This window comes from Neopelma chrysocephalum, unplaced genomic scaffold (genome assembly GCF_003984885.1).
Source record: "Neopelma chrysocephalum unplaced genomic scaffold, ASM398488v2 Primary Assembly neopelma1_132, whole genome shotgun sequence".
Classification (NCBI taxonomy): domain Eukaryota; kingdom Metazoa; phylum Chordata; class Aves; order Passeriformes; family Pipridae; genus Neopelma; species Neopelma chrysocephalum.
The window spans coordinates 1,813,929-1,833,468 of NW_020897794.1; the positions used below are offsets into that span (position 1 = coordinate 1,813,929).

The 19,540-nt window shown below is 47.9% G+C and overlaps 1 protein-coding gene across 1 annotated transcript; it reads left to right on the forward strand.

The window, feature by feature from the left end:
• Positions 1-343: 343 nt before the first annotated feature.
• Positions 344-8,790, forward strand: WSB1 (WD repeat and SOCS box containing 1). The gene is made up of 9 exons (XM_027698751.1): positions 344-447; positions 1,126-1,294; positions 2,224-2,492; positions 3,365-3,496; positions 3,896-3,996; positions 6,101-6,273; positions 6,672-6,785; positions 7,502-7,609; positions 8,081-8,790. Exons 1-9 carry the CDS (start codon positions 408-410, stop codon positions 8,238-8,240), a joined length of 1,266 nt encoding a protein of 421 aa, XP_027554552.1. The 5' UTR covers positions 344-407; the 3' UTR covers positions 8,241-8,790.
• The last annotated feature ends 10,750 nt before the right edge of the window (positions 8,791-19,540 follow it).

Genomic DNA, 19,540 nt, shown 5'->3' on the forward strand with positions numbered 1-19,540 from the left:
TGTGTGTTCACTGTGGTTCTTTGCTGAACTCTGAACCTCCACGTTTTGGGGGAGCCAGGTCACTACACCCTTGTGTCGTTTAACTGTGACTCGTCTGTTGGCGCGGGCGGGGCTGGGGCTGTACCTGCGGGTGCCGCTGCCGCCGACAGGAGGGACGGGGGTGCGGGCGGGGGGGTCACACCGGGAACCGGGCCGGGCACGGCACTGCGGGGCAAGGCCGGGCGGGCAGAGCCGGACGGGCAGGGCCGGGTCCGGGCGGGCAGAGCCGCTGCCCGCAGCCCCGGCCCGGCCCCGGGCGGAGCATCCCCGGCCCGGCCCCCGCCCCGCCCGCCGCCTCCCCGCCGCCATCTTCGCCGCCGCCGATCCGCCGGTCCCGCCGCAGCCGCCGCCCCGCAGGCCGCCCGTCCATGGCCAGCTTTCCCCCGACTGTCAACGAGAAGCTCATCGGTGAGCGGGGCGGGGGTGCGGGGGCAGCGCGGCCCGACCCGGGCCCGGGCGGGGCTCACACGGCGCTGCCCGCCGGGGACGGGCGGGATCGCGGCACATGGAGCCCTTCCCGGCCCGGCCGCGGGAGCGCGCGGGGGCCGCGGGGCCGAGCCCGGGGTGCGGGACCGATGGTCTGGGGATGCGGTACCGATGATCCCGGGGTGCGGTACCGATGATCCCGGGGTGCGGTACCGCCGATCCCGGGGTGCGGTACCGATGGTCTGGGGATGCGGTACCGCCGATTCAGGGGTGCGGTACCGATGATCCCGGGGTGCGGTACCGATGGTCCGGGATGCGGTACCGATGATCCCGGGATGCGGTACCGATGGTCCGGGATGCGGTACCGATGATCCCGAGATGCGGTACCGATGATCCCGAGATGCGGTACCGATGATCCCGAGGTGCGGCATCACCCGCAGCACAAGCAGGAGTCCAACGCCCCGTGTTTCTCCCCAGTGACTCGATGGGTTTGGCAGCCCGGGCTCAGCCCTGGGATCGGTTCCTCAGTGACACAAGACCCGGCTCTCGATGACTTTAAATGGCGAGAAACAAAAGCGGGCTGAGGCGCTGCCTGGTTCCCCTGTCGCCGCTGTAACACGCTGCCTTTTTCTCAAGTGCCTTTCCCCTTTGTTCCCCCAGCACGGTCCCGCACGGTAGGAGAGCTCCTGGCCCCCACGTCTCCCTTCGACAAGAAGTGTGGGCGGGAGAACTGGACGGTCGCGTTCGCTCCCGATGGCTCGTACCTGGCGTGGTCGCAGGGACACCGCATAGTGAAGCTGGTCCCCTGGGCACAGTGCCTCAGTAACTTGTAAGGCAAACCTCTGTGGCTTCTAATGCACCTGAAAAACGTGACAATTTAAAAGCAGGACATGGGTTTCAATGGATTAAAATTCATAGACTGGCTTTTTAGGCTTTGGCACCTTGGGGGAAAAACTACTTCCTTAAAGTAACAGCTGTTGTTTCTTCTCTTCCTCTGTGGCCAGCAAGAGCATCAACTATTGCAGCCTCACAAAGTCTGTGGAGGAGGGATTTATTAGTAGTTTCAGATGCCCTAAAATAAGAGGAAGTTTGAATGAAAAGGGAAGTTAGAGACCTGGGCAGATCTGGCCGTTTAAATTTCCTATCACAAAGCTGTTTGGTTTTACCTTTTAGGAATTTACGTACAGGCAGACCTCTTTCCTCATCATCTGTGTTAGAATGCAGGTGAAGTTCCAAAACACAGTTTATGGCACTTGCAGGTTGCATTTTAGTGAAGTTGGTAACCAACCACTACAGTTCTGTAGCTGGTTACATTTTCCTGACCCTTTTCCCCCCACCTTCTTGGGGTGGTTAATATTTTCCATGTCCTGACCTCAGTATCTCTGCCCAGGTTTTAACACATAGAAGGGAATTGCAGGGAACTTGCTCATTTAGCAGAAAGTCTTAGAAATTGTTGTGACTCATTTTTCTATAAATGCTTTAAAACTGTTAGCTTTCACAGTGGGTCAAGTTAATATCTTGCTCTCTACAGAGATAAAAATGAGTACAAAATATTAGTATTATATTATGTGGGAAGATTTCCAGGTCCTGGTAATTTTTCACACTTATAAGAAAAAAACCGCATTTATAATTTTAAAGTAAAAATGCCCCATTATGGGTCTCAGAGATGTACATTACGACAGCTCAGAGGTTTCATTGCATCTTTAAGAAATGTCTGCTATTCAGGATGTATTTTTGTATTTTCCGTGTGTTTCTCAGTTTGCTGCACGGCACAAAGAATGGTGCAAACCCTGCCAGCTCCAGGCTCCCGAGGCAGAGCAGTGAGAGTGGGCAGAAGAACAGGCCCTGTGAGCACATCCTGGACTGCGGGGACATCGTGTGGAGCTTGGCCTTCGGCTCCTCGGTGCCGGAGAAGCGGAGCCGCTGCGTCAACATCGAGTGGCACCGCTTCAAGTTCGGGCAGGACCAGCTGCTCCTGGCCACGGGCCTCAGCAACGGCCGCATCAAGATCTGGGATGTCTACACAGGTGGGTGTGCAGGCAGGACAGCCTGGGCTGGAAGGGACACGCAGGGATCGTGGGGTCCAGCTCCTGGCCAGGCACAGAACACCCAGACGATCCCACCGTGTCCCGGAGAGCATTTTCCAAGCACTCCTCGTCACACTGAAGTGCCAGCACGGGCTTCGTGCTGTAGTAACACCATTAATCCACAGGAGGAATTGGTTACAGGATTGTACTTGGGAACTGAAACTTGAGTACAAGTTAAATAATCTAAAAAAGGCATGAGCTCCTGCAACCAGAAGTAATCAAAACCTGCCAGAGGAACAAGAGATGCGGGTCATGCTTTGAGATGGGAGTGGTGGAAGATGCAAAATGGTTAAATGTGTGCATACATACATGGGTTGGTTGCTCTAAAATCTTCCTAGTTTTACCATACTTTCAAAGGAAACTTTCAAAGCATGAAGTTGCTGCTTTATGGTGATGAGGACCTTTTACTTTTCTAAAAAGTTAATAATTGTTCAACTCAAAAAGACTGGATCTGAATGTAGGGACTCTCAGTTTCGCTGGCAGCACGGCTGCTGGGCTGGAGGAACTCCTCAGCTTTAAAAAAACTATTGACTATTGAGTAATTTGCTGTTATCTTGTAAATTGAAACTTAGAACTGGAATGTCTGTCAAGAGCCAAGTCTTGCTTTATTTCTGAGGTTCTAGTGTACAGATTTTCTGGCTTTTCAGGGAGTTGCCTCTTGATCCAGGAGAGTGAAGGGATTCACATGCTGCTCACTGCAGTGAAAATTGTCTTTGTGTGCTGTAATTTTGTATTCAGTGTTTGTATCCATAAAGCATTTGATCTGAGTAAAAGTACAGTCCATGTTAAATTGTGGTGTTCTCATGTAACAGGAAAACTCCTCCTGAACCTGATGGACCACACGGAAGTTGTCAGAGATTTAACCTTTGCCCCTGATGGCAGCCTGATTTTAGTGTCTGCATCCAGAGACAAAACCCTGCGGGTGTGGGACCTCAAAGATGATGGTTCGTGCTCAGAGTTTATCTGCTCTAAAACCCGGGAGAAATATCTGTGTACTTGCCTCTTTTATTGCTGTAAACTCAGTTTGGTCAGCATTGCTTAAATAATGAGTGTAGCTCTGTTAGTCACCCACTCTACACTCCCCTGGAATTCTTTATCTGTGTGTACCCTGAAGGGAGAATCAGGGACTGGGCCAAGTTAAGAGTGCATGAAGTGACTTTCTGAACAGGGACATGGGATTTAGAGGCTGCATCACAGGATTTCTATTTCTGTGTACAATGACTCTGCAAGATGTTTGGAAAAACAGTACAAAATTTTACAAAGGAATAACTAGTTTGGAAGAGCTTTTCAATCTGAATTTTGTAATATTAAACCAATTCTCACAGCAGCGTCTTTCTTTTCAGGAAATATGATGAAGGTGTTGAGAGGCCATCAGAACTGGGTGTATGGCTGTGCATTCTCACCAGACTCCTCCATCCTCTGCTCTGTTGGAGCCAGTAAGGCAGTATGTGTCAGAGTTCCTTGTTCCTTAAATCTCCTGAATTGTGTGCATAATCATTTGAAATCTAAATAACATTAAGCTTGTGCTCGGTGTCATGAACTTCTAATGTTTGATGATGATGTAAAAGTGCATGAAATTAGACTGGCAAATGGTGCACTGAGACCCTGATTTGTGAATGAAACTTGCACTGCTTTTAGTTGAAGAGGCTGTAAGTGTTCCTTGAGAAATAGGTCTGCACATCTGCATGGGGTCATGGCATAGACCAAAGACAGCTAAAGTTGCCAATGTTAAAAGATACTTAGATTAATGCATAAAACTATTTTGATTTGATTTGATGCTTTCTATTTCCTGCTCAGTGAGGACTTTCCAAAGTCTGAGCCAGTCAGGGTATCTCCTGCTGAACAAAAGCGTTTCTCCCTGTTTTCCCATACCAATGGCACAAGAGTTAGGAGGAGGAGCAGCACACTAGCTTTGTTTCCATCCCATCCTAATGCCCTGCCAGAGAACTGAGAGCAGTGCAGCTGTGCCATGAGCTGCTCTTGGCACCCAAGAATTAGGGCAAACCAGCAAGGGGGATCCAGCCTGGTTCCAGGGGCTCTGTAGGTAGTTTAATGGAGTGAAAAGCCCAGTCCACTTGTCCAGATGAGTGCCCAGATGTGTTCCATCCCTCGAGTTCCCAGTGCAGATCTGCTGGAGAACGGCCGAGCTCTGGGGTTTGGCTCTGTAGCTGGAGCAGAGGGGGGGTGTACATTGCTGTCTGTAGGCTGTGTGTTTTCCATAAGCTTCTTGCTTTCCCTGTCACAGGTGGTGGCAGCAATATTGGTGTGATTGAGTTAAGCTGCCCCTGTCGGGAGCACAGTGCTGTTAGAGGGGGGCCTGGCCCTGCCTGGCCGCCAGCCCGGGCCGGTACCGTAGGACGAAGTAACCTTGCCCTCGGCTGCAAGGGGTCCTGTACGTACGCAGGTGCTGGTCCATGTCCACTGTCTGCTTGCTTGCTTGCTTTCCTTTTTTTTTTTTTTTTTTTTTTTTTAATAATTTTCACAGCAGTGAAACACACACTGACTCCTCAGACTTAGTTGTGGAATGTTGGGGGCTCCTCGGAAAAATCGGTCAACGCTGTTTGTGACCGATTGTAAAATGGTTCAGCTTTAGGAAGTGTGGGAGGCACTGAGGCTGTGTTTGCTTTGGTCAAATGTAAATTTATCCAGGGTGTCAGAATTTAATCTGTGCGGTAAAACTGCTGGGGGGAGGGGGAAATCAGGGTCCCTGAAATGAGCTCTTTGAGGGACAGAACAGCTTTTGTTAAAGACTTCCATTCCTATAAAATCATGCTGCAGTACATGGATAGCTCCTATTAAGTAATTCTGCACAGTCTCTATTTTGATTATATATAATGTACAACTGCATGTAAAATCCCAGAATACTGTAACATTTTATCAATTCTTATAGTACACTGTGCAATTAGCTGGGTAAATTGTAATATTAATGTTGTTTGTTGCTGTTGATTTAAAATGCTTAAATTCTTTCTAATAATGTGGTTAGACTTCCCTGTTGTTTTGCCAAAGACATAACTTTTGGCTGTGAAAATTCTTTTTGCTTGCAGTATCTGTTTCTCTTCCTAGGCTGACGTTGGTGATCCAAGCAATTGTAAACAAGTGATCTTAAAGGGATGCCACTGGAGTAACAATATGTTAACCTTACATTTTCTGTCTGTATATTTCTTAAAATTTTGGTAGTTACTGAAAAGAGGGGACTGTAGAGTTTAACCCTATTTATTTCTGCATATTTTAATAAAATAGTTTTGTAATACATGAATATCAGTAAGCTACATGGTTAAATTGTGTTGCCTTTATCTTATATTTTGGCTTATTTTGATAATAACATTTAACAAACTTGAGTTAGAACTTGCATGTCTGCTTTAATTATTTTTTAAAAAAACCCCTTGATTTTAATCTGAGTATGACACTGAGCATATTTCTTAATTGTAGTAATTCATAATACCTGATTTTAATATAATCCTAAATAAGATTAGTTATACTTAAAAAACAAATTAAATGCTGCATTGCCTCTCTGAGCAGAGCTATAACATCAGCTTATTTAATTGCAGGTTTTCCTCTGGGATATGGATAAATACTCCATGTTACGGAAACTTGAAGGACATCACAATGATGTTGTAGCTTGTGAGTTCTCTCCTGATGGAGCATTACTGGCTACTGCATCTTATGATACTCGAGTCTATGTCTGGGACCCACATATTGGAGTTATTCTCATGGAATTTGGGTAAGTAAAGCCGTCAAACCTGGAAACTTTCTCCCAGAGTGAAGATGAAAATCAGTGGGTTTCTGTATGTAACTGATGATTGCACTTGGGAAAGAGCAGTGGCTGATGGAAACCCTAAAATGGCAGAGACTGGAGGTTGTTCTTCCATCTGAGAGAGGATTTACAGCACTGGTACTTCCACATGTGCTGACTGAGGCATCTTCAGCAAAGCTGAGTGTTGAGAGCTGTGACAGACACAGAGCTCAGTCTCCACTGCTGAATCCCCAGTTAAACAGTTTAGTAGCTAAATGTTCTACCCCTTTTTCTCCCTGCCGTGGCTGAGGGGACCCTGCCCCGTGTCTCTGTCCCCAGGCACCTGTTCCCTGCTCCCACCCCCTCAGCTGTGTCTCTGTCCCCAGGCACCTGTTCCCTGCTCCCACCCCGATCTTCGCGGGCGGTGCCAACGATCGCTGGGTGCGCTCGGTGTCCTTCAGCCACGACGGGCTGCACGTGGCCAGCCTGGCCGACGACAAGTGAGTGTGGGGAGGGCTCTGGCAGACCCTGAACACTGTCAGGGCTGGGCTTCTTCAGCTGAGAAACCACTTCTGGTGCTCTTGGTGAAAGCAGACGAGTTGTCTGGTGTGCGGTAACGCTGATTTTGAGTGGAGAAGTCATTAGTTGTGTACAGAGTAGATGATCTGAACAATGTAAGTGTGTAACAGCTGAAAACAACTAAGAGGGATTGTAAATGGAGTTGTTGGTGCAGACAAGTCTTGTGGACAGAAGTAAATTCCAAAGCAGAGGGAAAAGTGTCCTGTGATTTGGATCCAGCTCTGTGAACATCACGAGTGGTGTCCTGAAGGACTGTGTTTTAAGAATGGGAGCTGCTTTCTCAGTGTGACAGCAAGGGTATTCAACTATCTACAGGAGGGTTTATTTTTTTAATTAAGACAAGTATTGTTGGGAATTCTTAGCATATGTGGCACTTGAGAAATTGTCTAAATCTATAGTTCAGGTATTGCTTTCTGTTATTGAAGGCAGTCTTTTTTTTAATTGAAAGGTATTTATCAGGAAAGAAGAAATCAGAGCATTTCAGGCCAGACCTGAAACACTGTGTATGCCTATTAAAATATTCATAAAAATTCCCTGAGCTGTGCTTCAGACTAGTTTCTTGTGCAGCATCAGAGATAATATCAAACAGAATTAAATACCTACTCCAGTAACTTCCTGCATTGTCCCTCCCTCTCAGGATGGTGAGGTTCTGGAGAATTGATGAAGAATACCCTGTACAAGTTGCACCTCTGAACAATGGGCTCTGCTGTACTTTCTCCACTGATGGCAGTGTTCTCGCTGCAGGGCAAGTATAGACTTTGGTTTCCTTTCTAAAACACTAAGATAACACAAAAGGTTGAAAACAGTGGCTAAGTGTTCTAAAACTCTTCAGTTGTTACTTGCAACTCGGTGCTTCTGACTTGGTACTATTTGTTTAAGCATGCCTGGGATAGCAGTAAAATCAATAAGCTGATAAACTCCTTTCTTATCTTTGAAAATAAATACGAGAGAGACCCAAAACATGTGGGCTGGAAGAAGCCATCAGATAGCCAGGGGCAGGAACTGTTGCATAGACAAGTTGCTTATTGTGCTGCTGCCTCTTAAAATAAGAGCTGGCATTTGGTGCAAATGGGAGTGGAACAGCTGGAACGGAGGAACAGCAGCTCCCCCAGCTAGAGATGGGTGTGAGGGTGGGTGCAGATGGGTGTGAGGGTGGGTGCTGGGGTGAGCCCAGCCCATGCAGTGATGTTGGTGGGGTTTGTGCTGTGTTTTGCAGGACCCAGGATGGCAGCCTGCACTTCTGGGCGGCGCCCCGGCAGGTGCCCAGCCTGCAGCACCTGTGCCGCGTGGGCATCCGCAGGGTCCTGCCCACCAGCCACGTCAGGAGCCTCCCCATCCCAGCCAAGCTCGTGGAGTTCCTTTGCTACCAGGTTTGATTTTTTTGGAAAAGAAGAAAAAAAAAAAAAACCCCACCAGTTGCAGCTGGCAGGTGGCCCAGCTGCTGAAACTGGCCACAAACACTTCACAGAATCCTCAAACTGTACAGCCTTTAAGCTTAAAACTCTACAGGTTTTCAAGAGCTATTTAAAGTGATAACCTAAATACTATTTTATCAAAATGCCTGACAGGTAATTTTTTTTACTATTTATAGAAAACACAGTAGAAGTATTCCTGGTGTTCTCAATTTTCTAAAATATAACTGTGAAAACATGTACATATATAGACATAAGCTGCTACATGTTATCATTGTACCTTTAAAAGTTGCTTCTCTGATGTTTCATGTGTCTCATGTATATATTGCTTTGGTAGAGCCATGATGCATCTGTGCTGTAAGTGGAAGGAAAACTGTTATTCTGGGACATCGAGGTAGGAAAACTATTGACTTACAGAGCAGTTAAGCTTCCTTTTGTGCATTGGTTGGGGTTCAGGAAGCTGAGCCCCAGGTCAGACTTTGTGCTAGTTTCTTTGTGAGGAGGTACAGCTTGGCTTTGTAGAGCAGTGTGTGTGTGCTGGTTTAAAAGGAAACCTGTGGGAGAAATGAACCCAGCTCAAGAGAGATTACAAGTCAGAGTTACAGTTTACTAGAAAGATTGCAATAAATAAAATGATACAGAGAAAAACTGGTTTTAACCCACAAAGAGAGGTGTGTAACCCAGCACCCTGGGCCCCCTGGGAGCAAAGTAAAGGGAAAGGAAACCTGTTGGTCAGAGGATGGTCACAGTCCTGCTGAGAGTGGCAGCTGCAGCCCTGGTGGAGTTCTGGTCCTCCTCTGGATCCGAGGAGTGGTGCCAGAAGTCCCAAACCCCAAAGTCTGTACATGCTCAAGTTGAGGTGGGAATGCCCAGTGCCTCCCCCACCAGGGAAGTTCACAAGGGGGGATTTAACTCAGTCAGTCAGGGGATGTTTTTGGCCTCTTTGATGGTCTGGGTGTTGCAGCTGCCTGTTATGCCAGTCCAGTATGTCCCAGTAGCAGAGCTGACCCCTGGGGCTGGGGCTGGGGGGGGGGTTGTCACAGCTGGTTGTTGATGTGAAGACAAACACTCCCCTGCCTGGCAGGGTTTAACACCCAGCTTGTACCCAGGGCAGCTGCTGCAAACAATGCATTTATTACCAGTCCATCAGAAATGGCAGAGGGGGTAGAATACCCAGTTTTGGTTATACCCACAGTGATAAACTGGTCCCAGCCCCCACAACCAGGACAGTGTGGCCAAGGGAAGGAGGTCAGTGAGGGCTGGGGAGTATCTGATGTAACCCAGGACTGTGCCTGTGTCAGCTGAAGGCCTTATGCTCCAGAGCAGCAAACCAGGTGAAATTTCAGTATTGGGCAGTGTTAAAGAACTGTTTCCTTACATTTCTGAAAATCTGACTACTGTATTATTGCCTGATACTGTGTCTGTAATGAGAGACGTTTACAGACTCAGTCTATTATCCTTTAACCCTGGAATATCTCTTTGGGGGTGATTATTGGTTAATGGCCAAAGATAAGCAAAATATTTGGTTTTGCCTTCTGTTATTTATCTGTACCTGCAGATATAAAGAATGTATGCATTGCATAAAATGCCTGATGATATATATTTTTGTTGAATTTTTTTATTAAAAACTTGTATAAAAGTTTTCTGATATCGCATCTGGTGACTGATTTATCGACACTGCCTGCAAGGAGGAGAGGGGAAACAGAGAGAGGGCTGGTGAGAATAGTCACTCATGAATTTACTGCCTATGGGTCAGTGGCAGAAGCTCTCCAGAGCTGCAGGGAAGCTTCCTAATTCATGAGCACCTGCTGCTTCTGATGCAGTCCCTGGGATCAGCTGGAGCACTGTGTGCTCTGTCCTGCACTGTGTGTCTGTCCTGCACTGTGTGTCTGTCCTGCACTGTGTGTCTGTCCTGCACTGTGTGCTCTGTCCTGCACTGTGTGTCTGTCCTGCACTGTGTGCTGGGGACTTTGTCCCATCAGAGACCCCAAAGTAAAAATCAAGTGGTTACAAATATTGTACATCAGCCCTGCTTCCACCCCTCACCAGCTCCAAAGGCTGTTTCCCAGCTACTCCAAAGGAAACCCTCCATGGATTCTGAGCCTGCCTCTCCCAGCTCTGCCTGCAGCAGTCCCTCTGTTTGTTCTAACCTTTCTCCCAGGACACAAATGATAGTTTTAGACTGAGTACACAAGCTTACCTCATTAGTGAGGCTATTTATAATAATGTAAAATGTTTACAAGCCTCTTCCTGCCACAGTGGGACACCACGAGGGGAGGCTCCCACTGCCTGATCTGCCACATCCCCCAGGAGTTCCCAGTTGTGCCCAGGGTTTGTACCTGGCCCATCAGCAAGGGCAGGCTCACAGCTCCTCCCAGAGACATACAAATACCTTCCAAATCACAAAATCACACAGTGCTCGTGTTCCTCAGAGCACCACAAGACTCAAGGGCAGAGAGACCTGGTGCTCTTCTGGGAATTAACAGCAAAAGCCTCATTTCTGATCAGTGAGTATTCATCCTCCCTCCCTTCTGCTCACAGCAGCACTTTCTGACAGACCTGGATCTCTGAGCAGCACAAACTTTGAGGACTGAAGCTGTTAAAACATTGATATTATCATTTCCAGAACCACAAATGACTGACAGGCAGAGGAGCTGTGGCAGGCAGCCCAGGAAATCACTGGGTACCAGCATTCAGGCAGCAGAGAAGCAGAAGCAGCATCTAAGGAGAAGCAGCACTCATGCAGGACACAAATTCAGGTATTCCCCAGGGAACCCCTTCTCCAAAGAAGGCTGGAAGGGAGGAACTAAAGGCATAGGGAAGGAGATTCCTCAGGGGGAGAGGGCTTGGGCTTGACTACAATTAAATCTATCCAGACTGATACCAATTTCCTCCCAGCTGGTCTTAAGTAACAGCTGCCAAGGGGAAGAAGAAGGAAAAAAAGGTAAAGTGAATAAGCAAAAGGCAACCTGAGGCCACACCAAAGCCCCTGTCCCACAGTCTGGGAAGGGCCTGGTGCTGAGCTGGGTGCTCTCTGGTGGGGCTGGGCCCTGCCCATGCAGGGGGGTCACAGCAGATCTCTCACTGCCCAGCCCTCTACAAGCAGCTGTGACCAAGAGGAACTACTGAGAGGAAGCAGGAGGGAGCATTTCAGCCAATGTGCTCCTCTCATTTCCAAAGGAAAGCCAATATTCTGCTGCCCTGGAAAAGTCTGTGCTTTGACTGCCTGATCTCTTTCACACAGCACTAAAATTAATAGGTTGGGTTCTCCCCTTATGGTGTGAATTCCACAGAGCTAAGCAAGAGCTCCATCCTGAGGCCATCCTGGCTGGGTGAGGGGGAAGGAGGGCTCAGGATGCAGGGACAGCTTGGGAACTGGTGCCCAGTGACCACCCACCCTGGGAGCCAGGGGACAGAGTGGGCTCTGCCTGAAGCACTGGGTGCAGGGACTGCCTGAAGCTGCCTGGGAGAGAAGCGAGTCCTGGAGAAAACTGGAGCCTCGGACAGAAGGAAGTTACTTCTCTGGAATGTTCTGAAAGCCCACATTCATATATGGCATTTTAGCTGAATCACAGCTGAATGACACTGCTAAGTATTGTGTGGGGTTTATTGTTTCAATGCTAAATGAGGACTTTCCATTAGAGCAGTTTAGAAATAGGGTGGATGAATCCCGTGACCTTTTCCGCAGATACTACAATATCCTCATAAAGGACAGGGGTTATGTAAGATCCCATGGGAAATCTGGGAAAGGTGTCAGGCAGAAACTGTTTATCCAAGTAATTATTTGAGATTAGAACCACCTGAGTAAGGCAGACGGGGTTTCTGTGGGATTCTGGCTCCTGCACAAGGACAAGTTTGTTTTACAAACACAGCTCTGCACCCAAATCCTGCTGCAATGAGCTGGCTCAGAACAGCCCTAATTATTGATGTACTAGAACCAAAAGAAAGCCAGAGTAAACTTTAGTTGAGTCATGATAACAGTATTAGTTATCAGCAAGGTTATGCCTTGTGTAAGTAGCTAATTCCAGACAGAAGTTCTGGGGCAGATATGATTTATTTCTAACATGAGATATCACTGGTATTCCAGCTGTTCAGTTCTGTGCTGCAACAAGGAGAAAAATGTTTATTTGTGGGCTCTAATAAGAGTTACTAGATTGGGGTTACCTGACAGAAATCATGATCCCATCTCTCTCTGAGCTCACTCAGCCTGCACAGACCACACAAACATTAAAGACAGCTCCAGTTGCCCCATGCACACTAGGTGAGGAACTTTCCTCATGTAATTGGAGAGTACTGCCCACTTCTTTGGGGGTGTGACACAACTTCATCTCACAGCTGAGAAGCTCTTTGGGAAGATTATCTTAGTCAGCTTTCAACATCAATTGTAATAAAAATCTTGTACCAGAATAAATACCAGGATGGAAAAACGAAATTCTATGGAAAAATCTATCTGTGTATGTTATTAACAGTGTAAATTCACACCTTCCCAGGCACCTGCACGGGAGCCATTAGGCCGTTTGGATGACACTATTAATTACTGACCAGCTCCTTGTGGTCCCAGCAGAAGGAACAAGTCCAGAGGAAAGATTTGAAAGAGAAAGATTGCTTCATCTTAATTGCATTAGGGGAAAGAAAAAAAGAAAAAATATTCCAAGGTCCACTGCAGATAACAGCAGTGAGAAGAGTTTGGGAAGGACTTTGATCCTGCTGTGACATGTCACAAGGCTCAGATACGTGTTTGCTGCTGTCCCAGTCCAGGGAGCTGGTCTGGTTTTTGTGAGGTCTTGGCACGTAAGGGAAAGCAGCAGCTGAGAAGCTCCCCCTGCACCTCCCAGAGACAGACAGACAGACACCCTCCAAGGCTGTGGCCACCTGGCCTCAAAGGGAGGCTTCTCATGTGCTAAGTGGTTTTACTGACACTGATCCCAAAGGTTCCCTTGGTTCTAACGTTCAGTGAAGCAGCTGCAATCAGCACTCAGGAGAACAAAGCAGAACTAAGGGGGTGGCAGGTTTTTTCAGCAGCTGTATAAGTCACCCTGCAGTTTGCCATTTCTCTGATCTCAGTGCTCTCACAGATGAGGTTGATCTGCTGCATAGAGAACCCTTTCCTGACTCCAACATATTACAAATAAAAATCTAATTAAACAGAGCCCATCACGTCAGTAATCTGAGCAACAACTGACCAAGCCCTAACGAGGCATATTCATAGTGAAGAAAGGGAAATTCGAGATATATGTATATACATGGGTTGATGTGGGGTGAGTGCCTCCATCCATGTGTCTGTGTGTAACTCACACGTGGTGGTGCCCAATGACTGCCAAGGTTTACTCTGGAGCCTGGGAAAAGCTCGGTGCTCACACTGTGACTGGCACAGTGACAGTGTGTCTGGAACAGGGGGACTGTGCGGGCACTGACCTCCCAGGGGAAGGTGCAAAGACCCCTCGGCTTCCCCAGGTGTATTTACTGTGTCCACTGGCTCATGGGACACTAGAGAAGCTGTAAGTGGACTGACCTGCTCACAGCTCTGTGTTTAGTGAAGAGCTGCCAGGAGGGCATTTGGCCAAGACAAGTGTTGCAGCTTCTGCTGTGACTGTCTTGTGATAAGGGCTGGAACCCCTGAACAACAGCACAGCACAGCCCTGGTCAGTCCTGCCCACTGCAGGGGTCCCAGTGCCCAGCCCTGCCCTGGCCAGTGCCCCCCAGGGCAGGGGTCACACACAGGTCCCAGCAGTCCCAGGGCAGGGGTCACACACAGGTCCCAGCAGTGTGGCCAGGAAGGGGCTGATGCAGCTCAGCCTCATCCTCAGACACAGAGGGCTTGGTCCAAACCAACCTGCTCCTGTTCCCAGCACTGTCCACGGGCCAGACAGGGAACTCTTTGGGCAAGGGACTCCAAAAGAAATGAATTCCAGATCTCCACCTGTGTGGATGGAGAACTTGTGAAGTCACCCTTTTCCTATGGAGTTCTTTGCCCAAGAAAACCAGGCCAGCAGCAGAGCCCAGAGTGCCCTGACAGGGATCCCTGTATATTGGCTGGGAGGATGTTCTGGGCACTGTGGTGTGGGGAGAACAGTTTCCTCTTTTTAGTATCAGTTCTGTCTAGTAATTCATGAGAAATGTGGCATTGAGGATTTTCCTTAATCTATTTTTTTCTTGAATCTGTAATAGTTTCTTGGCTTCATCAGCAGATATTATTATCTGCTTATTATTCAGAAATAAACCAGTATTTTGACTAACCAATTATCCTAAATCATACTTTAATCAAAACCTAAGTCAGTAGCATTTATGGAGAACGGTAAGGATATCTGGAATATGTATGGGAACCTGTAAATGTTTGAATTATCTCCATCTGTGCACTACAGTAGCATCCAAGCTTTTAATATAGAAGTCTCTCTAGTCCAAAGAACTCCTAAGTTAAACAGACAAGAAACAAAGCTGTGAACAGCTGTGAACAGAATCCCTCACTTAGAGGTAAATAAATGAGGCATAGAAAGGGACTCTAAAGAAAACCATGGCCAACCTCAGAATGTGGTTTTCCTCCCTGCTGTGGTCAGACAGCCCCTTTGGCACAGGCCCATCGTGCAGCTCTGAGTGAATATCAAATGTAAATACAGCTCCTTACAGGCAGTTCAGAGGCTTTCCTTCACTCAGCACAGATGTACTTCTGCTGCTGTCTTCATTTTCCCTGCTCTTTCAAACACTAGTCTTGTGATTTCACACCAAGTATCAATGCTCTGAAACACTTGATTTCCAGAGCAAAGTGACCTGAGCTGAATCCCATCTCAAAGCAAGAGGAGCAAAATTTTGTTACATTTCTAGAGAAATGTTTGAGAACATGATTTCTGATCCCTGCAGCACCTGGAACTGCCTCCTGCCTGGAGCCTGACTCCTGCAGTGTCTCCACTCTGCATTGTATCAGCCACTTGCTTCCTGCTGCAGGTAGAATTTTAGAGAAAGAAAGTGAGGTGGGGGAGATTTTCTGCCTCATTAGCACCCTGTGCTCTTGTGGGTTGTGAGCTGCCTGTGTACACTGCAAACAACATCATCGAGTATGAAAGAGTTCTGCCAAGGCTGGGGAGACAAACCTCTGATTTCTTTTGTTTCCCCGGCTTCAGTTTGGAAAGAACCAACGCATGAAACACAAGCAGCGACAGAAGCCAAATAATTGTAAGTCTTTGATGCTTTCTTTCCCTGAACACGTCCCTCTGTCAGCTCTTCAGTCTCTCAGCCCTTCAGAGACTAAAGGTCAGTCGGCCCCATGTGAACTGCTGCCCCGGGAGAGGAGGAGGAAGGAAATGACACATTAGAGAGGCTTTCTAGGCCTGTCCTGATACACTGGTGTGTGAGTCACCAGTGACGTGGCTGCAGGCTGGCATCTGTCACAACTCGAGTTCCTCTTGCAGAGCTGCTCCCGTGACATCTGCAGCCCTGTTCTCATGGGCCTGTGAACAATCCCCAGGCTCTCTGGTGGGGCTGCACTGCACAGTCCTTCTGCTGGGAAGTGTCAGCAGAGTTCCAGCTAAAGCTGCTTATTTTCATCACTTCTGGGAAAGATCAGTCTGGCTCCCAGCTAAAGGAAGAGTGGAAAAACTGCTCTTCCAGCAAGTATTGAGGAATTGCTTTCTGAAATTGTACCAGACACAATGAAGCCATCAGTCACCACCTCACAGGCTTCCAGCCTCGCAGCAACTTCGTCACACAGAGATGACATTTTGTTAAAGAACTGAGGTTTTGTTGCAACTTCAACATCTCAGTGTTTTGCTCCCCATGTCCAACCTGAGCCTTGCAAATCCCATCTCCCCCTGCTCTGAAGCTGGCAGCTCCTTTTCCAGCACAGCAGCCGTGGGAAAGCTGGATTTAACACACAGGTAACTTGATTCCACTTCCATCCCTGCAACCATCTTCCTGCTTCATGTACTCTTAACCTCGTGGTGCCTCAGTTCCCAATACTGTCCCACTGCCTTATATATGGCCTGTTAAATACCTGCAAGCTTCTTTCATTCTCATTTTTCTGGAGTCATGAAGAGTTTGCTTGTTTTTTGCTATTAAAGTGAAAGCTGAGGATTACATGGAACCATGTAACTGCAGGAAATGGAGCTTTTAGGTGAAAACACTGCAGCACTGACTGCAAGATGCTGAGAGCAGCAGCTGAGTGAGGGGCTGAGTTACTCAGGGGACCAGGTAAGGTCTGCAGTCAGGACTGTATCTCCCTCTCTGACACCACCCCTCTCTGGATCACCAGGGTCCATAGGTGCTATAGGAATAATGGGTTTGTTGCTTTTTAAGGGATACCATCACTTATATTCTGGTATCAAACCCTTTCCAGGGATGGAAAGTTACAGCTCTGGTAAGAAAGGAGGAGTGGGAAGTGCTGGCAGTGGTAAAGCAGCTGGGGTAGGAGTGCAGGGTCCCTTGGAACTCCAGTACCAATAATGCTGTGTTTCACTCCAGGGTCATCACACTCACACCCGGGGACAAGGAGCCTCTGCCTGGCTGACAAAGCACCCTCAGGCTCCAAACATCCCACCCAGCATTCCCCTTCTAGAAGTCTCCTTAAAGAAGTGCATTTAGGAGGGGTTAGAGCCAGGCAGTGCTCACGGTCAGGAAAGAAGCTCCAGGAATAGCTCCAGGTAGGAAATGGTGTCACAAGCCCACGTGCAATCCAAGGACTATTTTTAGGAAGAAGCCTAAACCAGAAGTTTAACAGAGGGTGTTTCAGGACTTGTTTCTTGTACAGAGACGAAAATAAGTGAGCATTGCCTGAGTTTCCAGTATCACATGAAACACCTGAGGGTGCCAAAGAGACCTCAGTGCAGCCCAGAGGCTGAAAGGAGCAAGGGCAAGGGAGAATGTGCAGGAAAATGCACGAGACAGGGAGGGGACCCTGGGTGTACTGTGGGTCAGGGCAAACCCTGCCTGAGCACCTGTGCCCTCGATATTCTCACCTTTTATTTACTCCTGCATGTCATGTGACTCTTGTGGCCTCATTAGGAACTCATCTAATCATCACCTGCTTTGATACCTTTGGGAGGTGGAGAAGTTCTGGAGCACATTTGAAACACAGAGGAGCTGAGGAACTTACCCAGAGACACACATGGGGTGTCCCATCAGAGCTGCAGGCACAGATTTGCTGTGTCCTTGGTTAATATTCCATTATGAAGGTGGGCATTCTTCCTTTAAACACAAAACAAAGGGGGCTGGCTGTGGAATGAGAAGGCAGCATTTTAATGATGCCTTATTTCTTAGCAAATGTGCTGAGTATTTGGTAACCCTTAATCTATTAACTGAGAAAAAGAATGAACAAGACTAGTCAAACTACTTAATCTACTAATAAAATGTCCAGACCTATGTAAGACACTGCCCTCCTGTACTCCTTGGCCTTCTTATTGAGCCCCAATCATGGTCACCACCATTTTTTTTAGTTAGAACTTTTGTTTCTGTAGTTGTGCTCAGGACTTGCTTGCTGGGCCAGAGAAACCCGGTGTGGCTGCTGGAGGTCAGTTCCTTTAAATAAAAAAGTAATCCAGGTCAATGCAGGATTACAGGGCAAAAATCTCCTCCTGGCTAAGCAGGGTCAGCGTTCTTGGATGGCAAAACTGCCCTGAAGTTTTAGTTTGCAATAAAATACCTGGCTCCCTGCTGGCTGCTGTTCCCTTCCCAGCACTGGGTTTGCCCCAGGGCTGTTTGGGGTTGCACTCACTGGGGACCTCAGTCCAGCTGAAAGGCTGTGCTGCACATCCCCCAGGATCCAGCAGGCGCTGAGCTCAGGAGGAGGTGCAGCCCCAGGTGCTGAGCCCTACAGGAAATATGCTTTTTCTTGGGTGCCAAAAGGTCAGCTGAGCATGCAGGAAAATCCCACCCTAGCCAGCAGGCACCAACACTTTCCTTGCTGCTGTTCAGAGTCAACAGGGGTTCTGGTCACAGTAGCCAACTTTCGGTGCTGTGGCAAAAAGTTAGATCTTGTCTGTGTTCAAAGGAACTGAAAGGGAATTCTCACTGTGTACACAAGGCCAAATCCAGAGTTATGCTGAGGCAGTGACTTCCACAGGGAGCCAAATCCCCTTTTGAAATTGCCTGAGCACACGTACATAAACACCCCTGATTTCAGGGTCTCAGTGTTAGGATACTTTGTGATTATAAAGCACCTTTCCCATGTCTTATTTACTCTTCCCTATTTATTTTTATCTGCTATGAAATTATTAGTAGCAAGAGGAGCCATTTTAATGGTCTCAGTGTGTCTGACAGAAGAAATAGGAATGTTTTGGTCACCACCAACACAGAGCAGGTTACAGTGCAGGATCTCTTGGGATGCCACAGGTCCCTGAGCCCCCCAGGAGTGAAGGGATGCCCAGAGTGACTGGGGGCTCTGCCCACAGGACAAGTGTCCATTGTGGCTGGTGTATGACACTTCTGCCTGCTACAGACAGACTCCTGAGGAGCCCACAGGGCCAGGAGCCTGCTCCCAGCTGGCAGCCAGCCTGAAGGGACTTCAAAGCTCTCAGCTGGGCCCAAGGGGTCCAACAGCCTCTTCCTCTGAGCTCGCACAACACCTGGGCCTGAGCAACAGCCACCCCCAGGAGCTGCTTTTCCTGAACAGAGATGCTCAGACCTACACGTCAGGGACTCAAGGCAAAGCTGTGCCAAGAACATCAAAGTCAACTTCTACTGGCAGCTGAACCTTTGAGGAAAGTAGGATATTGCTGTGCAGGACGTTAGCAACGATTTTAGAATAGCTGTGTTTAAAAAAAACCCAACACCTTCAATAACACAAAACAAAGGAGGGAAAGATCTGAAGCCCAAGTTCTCCAGCAGAGACTATGTTACAGCACAGGACCCAAATCACCAAAACAGCCACCTGAGACAATATATCATCAGAAACAGGAGAGACAGTAACTCAGGGATTGTTACTGTGTAGGTGAGGTGGTCTGAGGTCACTCCTCAGCTCCAGGCAGGGGTGGACTGGGTAGGTGGAGGGACAGGTACCATTCCCTTCATTGATCTAAATCACCTGGAATGTATTTCAGTTCGTCCTGCCCACAACACGAGAAATCCTACCCTCTCACAAACAGTGCTGAGGGAAAGTAGATTTGACAAGATTTATGCAGGGAGTCTGTTAAGAATGCTGATTTATATATATATATATAAATGTATACACACCTCTGCTATTTTATACACACACACACGGATGGACTGTGAAAGCTCTGGGGCAAGAATAATTTTCCTATTCTAGATCTGCCCCTATCTATATTCCCTAGTGATTCAAA

What these genes read in the sequence shown, in the direction of transcription:
- WSB1 (XM_027698751.1), top strand. Translation starts at nt 408, where the DNA reads ATGGCCAGCTTTCCCCCGACTGTCAACGAGAAGCTCATCG. An exon ending in CTGTTGGAGCCAGTAAGGCA is followed by an intron (nt 3,997 to 6,100) that starts GTATGTGTCAGA and finishes ATTTAATTGCAG; the next exon opens with GTTTTCCTCTGGGATATGGA. An exon ending in GCCAGCCTGGCCGACGACAA is followed by an intron (nt 6,786 to 7,501) that starts GTGAGTGTGGGG and finishes CCTCCCTCTCAG; the next exon opens with GATGGTGAGGTTCTGGAGAA.